The sequence below is a fragment of the Bos javanicus genome, chromosome 15, assembly GCF_032452875.1.
Source record: "Bos javanicus breed banteng chromosome 15, ARS-OSU_banteng_1.0, whole genome shotgun sequence".
Lineage (NCBI taxonomy): Eukaryota > Metazoa > Chordata > Mammalia > Artiodactyla > Bovidae > Bos > Bos javanicus.
Window position 1 is genome coordinate 78,730,412 of NC_083882.1, and position 4,435 is coordinate 78,734,846.

At 39.0% G+C, this 4,435-nt stretch overlaps 1 protein-coding gene across 1 annotated transcript; it reads left to right on the forward strand.

The window, feature by feature from the left end:
- Positions 1 to 3,205: 3,205 nt before the first annotated feature.
- On the forward strand, positions 3,206 to 4,132 carry LOC133261054 (olfactory receptor 4C3D-like). The gene has a single exon (XM_061439637.1). It carries the CDS (start codon positions 3,206 to 3,208, stop codon positions 4,130 to 4,132), a length of 927 nt encoding a protein of 308 aa, XP_061295621.1.
- The last annotated feature ends 303 nt before the right edge of the window (positions 4,133 to 4,435 follow it).

A 4,435-nucleotide genomic window follows, 5' to 3' on the forward strand; every position in this document is an offset into this window, starting at 1 on the left:
CCTATCATGAATGATAGATTAGTTAAAACAAAATTATTGTTCAATCACTAAGCTGTGTCTGACTCTTTGCGACTCCATTGCCTACAGCATGCCAGGCTTCCCTGTCTTTCACTGTCTCTGGGAGTTTGCTGAGATTTATGTTCATTGAGTAGGTGATGCTATCTATCTCTTCAAAATAAAATAATGTAATAAATGTTTAAAAATCTGATAGTAATGCACTGAAACATTTAATTTATAAGTACCAAATACTCAGACTCTATATTTAAGCTCATTTACTATCAAATAATCAAGTCCATAAGTGTTCAACTTGTTGCTATGTTTTTCTTTTGTGACTATGTTTTACAGAATCTGCCCAAATGCAGGAGACCTGGTATCAATTTCTATGTTGGGAAGATCCTCTGGAGTAGGAAATGGCAACCTGATCTAGTACTCTTGCCTGGAGAATCCCATGGACAGAGGAGTCTGATTGGCTACAGTCCAAGGGGTCATAAAGAGTCAGACATGAGTGAGTAACTAACTCTTTTCACTTTATTTTCACACAGACTTAAAGATGAAGCTTAAAATTAAAAAGGAATACTATAAAAGCACTTCTCTGATGTGGTTATGAAATAATTGGATTGTTAGCAAGACCTGCTAATGCTGGAAAAATACCCTTGAGTTCCAATTAGCCACACGTAAGAAGCTTCATAGACTTTGCCCACAAATAGGATGTGTCCTAGTGCTTTTAAGACATATCCAAACGTACAATCAAGAGACACTGAGTTAGTTGAAATTTTTAATCTTATGACTTTACTTCTTTCCTGGGGAACTACCAGCTGCCTGGGGCCTGGTCATGGCGCCAGGTCAGACATTTTCGTAGGTGAGATTATGTTTTGAAATCGCATAATCCTATATTCTCAGGTATAAATGTATGTTTCAAATCATATAACCACTCCTCATCCAAATTTACCTGAGGTTTAAACCTTCTTCAGCATACAAGACATCAAGACAGGTGGAATAGACTACAGTACTAAGCAATTTAGAAGGAAAAATATTTTAGAATCTTTTTTCTTATTGACATGTATTTAAATTAGTTGAGCTAATAATATAATTAGCTACAATGAAGAAGTTAGAATAACTATACAATTAAAATATGCACCAAAATTTTTCCTCACTAAATATTACAACTGATAATTTTTTCATGATATTGCACAATTTTAAAAGCATCTCTGTTAAAAACTAAATATTATTCAAAAGGATCCACTATATTTAATTTATCCTTTCCTCCACTGTGGGACATTTCACAGCCTTTCTAAATTTTCCACAGCTGTTAGTGATTATGTTGAATATATTTGTGGATAATGATGTTTCTCTTAAAATATTTTACATTAACCTTTATTTCTAGAAAAAGTATTATGGAGCCAAAGAAAAATTTAAGAAGTAATTAATTTTGTTTCATAGTTGTTTATAAAGCATTTATATGAATTGTGTCTAATTCTTACTTTATTTACACTGTCTCTTCTTTGATCTGCTGGGAGATCCCACTAAAGAAGGAGGAAGTTCAGTGAGGCTGCTGCATTGTGTTCCCACATATGCACACAATTTTCATCTTGGAAAATTAAAAAAAATAATATTTCTATCTGTTTATCTTTGAAAAGACATGGTGTATGGAATATGTTTAATTATACTTATTTCTCTTCTCTTTGGCAAATTTATAACCCCAAATTGTATTAGTAACACATCCTGTAACCAGGACTGATGGGAGATAGGTGCTGTGGGAAGACAGGAGAAGAAGGCATGAGAAGGCATGGAGCAGAAACACAGAGGACGGGAAGGTCGTGCAGGTCATGGATAGACGTGCTGCCGCTTTGACGATACAATTTCAGGAAGTAAGTTCATTCAATAACATCGCTTTTCATGATTTCATGTGAGCAACATTCACTAATGTGCACAGCAAGGGTTCAATAAATATTTGTTTGATGAAGGAATCTGTAGTAGGAGTTAATAGTAAGTAATGGATTTATACATGTTTTGATAGTTGGTGTATTGATACATATGTTTATACGTATAGTGTATTAGGTATCGCTCTAATTTATCTAGCAGAATATTTCTTTCTGTTCTCCTTGTTAAATTTTTATTGTTAGAGCTTTGAAAATAAGGATTTCCTATGCTTGATAAATCCTTGTGTGTTGAACATCTATGAAAGTGTTTATGTTTTAATCTAAGTCTTCCAAAGCTATAAATTTATAGAATATGACTATGCTAAATTGTATGTGGAGCAGAATTTTGAAGAATAAAAAAAATCAATAAACAAACACACCATCTTGAAAGAAAAATGATCCAATATGTGCACTTTCTTAGAAGCAATTAAATACTTTCATGGTTACTGTAGGGAGTGTTTCAGAAACTTATACTGGAGTGTAGCTTCCTTTCAAATGTTTATCTGTTTCATATAAAGTAGAGAGATTACAGATAAACAGCTGAAGGACAAGAGCACTTGAATTCTGCTGAGTTTATGGTTTGGGGAAGCAGACCTATGCTTACCCTTAGAGAATGGCCATTCAGTACCAGCCCTTACTCATCACCCATTAGGTTTCAGGCACTGCAGACATGCCAGGCACTCTGGGAAGTGAGGAATAGCTTATCTGTCCGGGTAGGTACAAGGGCGCATGCATCACCAAGGACTTATACACACCTCACTAAATTCCCTCCATGTGATAGATATTTCTTGATCATATTTTTTTCTTTCCACAGTTTGACCTGCGGGTTGGAATATAAATTCTCATGGAAGAGGGAATAACTCTTGCCTGTGTATAGCACTTCTTAGCTTTCAAGATACCTCTGAAAATTGCAATTTGTTACCTCACAGACACAGAGTAGGGCTTGGGAAGCATGGGCCACTGAGGTGACTCAGTCCAATGGAGTTGAAACCAGTAGGAGAATCCAAATCTCATGTAGACAGCCTCCACACGTCTCATGCAGACAGTGTTTTCTTGACAAATTACACATCAAATGTGGCCCAACTGATGTTTTACCGGTGACAGGTACTAGATGTCTGAAGAGATACAAAATACCATGGTGAAAATAAGAAAGACTTGAAACGACTACAGGGTAAAGGTTCCAAGGGCATGGTGCACAGTGACTATTTTGTTCTAAGAAATTCAGATCACAAGGCTTTCTGATTAATGAGTATCATTCTTTATCCCGGGAAGCTGTTGCTTACTGAATGGATGTCCTCAGGCTTCCTAGCAATGTGACAGAATTTGTTCTCTTGGGACTCACACAGAATCCACACGTGCAGAAAATACTCTTCATTGCCTTTCTGTTCATTTTCCTCTTCACTGTGCTGGCCAACCTGCTCGTTGTCATCACCATTGCCCTCAGCCCCACGCTTTCTGCTCCCATGTACTTCCTTCTCACTTACTTGGCCTTCTTAGATGCCTCCTTCACATCTGTTACCACCCCCAAATTGATTGTTGACCTACTTCATCAAAGAGGAATCATCTCCTGGCGAGGATGCTTGACTCAGGTCTTTTTAGAACACTTTCTGGCAGCATCAGAGGTCATCGTCCTCACTGTCATGGCCTATGACCGCTATGTGGCCATCTGCAAGCCTCTGCACTACACGACCATCATGCGACAGGGGCTCTGCCAGCTCCTGGTGGTGGTGGCCTGGATTGGGGGGATCCTGCATGCCACTGTGCAGGTTCTTTTCACCATGGAGTTGACCTTCTGTGGTCCCAATGTCATTGACCACTTCATGTGTGATTTCTTCTCCCTGTTGGAACTTGCCTGCAGTAACACCCACATACCTGGAATGGTGGTGGCAGTCAACAGTGGGGGCATGTGCTTGCTCATTTTTACCATGCTGCTCGTTTCCTACATAGTCATCCTGAGCTCCCTGAGATCCCACGGCTCTGAAGGACGACGCAGAGCTCTCTCTACATGCGGCACCCACTTTACAGTAGTGGTGCTCTTTTTTCTGCCTTGTGTGTTCACCTACACACGACCTGTGGCCACTTACCCTGTGGACAAGTGGGTGACTATGTTCTCTGCAATCCTCACTCCCATGTTGAATCCTATCATTTACACAGTGAGAAACGTGGAGGTGAAAAAAGCCATGAGGAATCTGTTGAAGAGAAGAATAGTTTAGGTTGTTCAGAATGCCAATAAAGTGATGATTTATATACATAGGGATGATTAAGTGTGAGTACTCAGTTGCTAAGTCATGTCAGACTCTTTGCAACCTCATAGACTGTTACCAGCCAGACTTCTTTGTCCATGGGATTTCCAGGCAAGAATACTGGAGAGGGTTGCCATTTCCTTCATCAGAGGATCTGTGCAACCCAGGGATTAAACTAGCATCTTCTGCATTGGCAGGCAGATTCTTTACCATTGAGCCACCAGGAAAGTCCATGTTGTTTTTGTTGTTCAGTCACTAAGTTGAGTCTGCTCT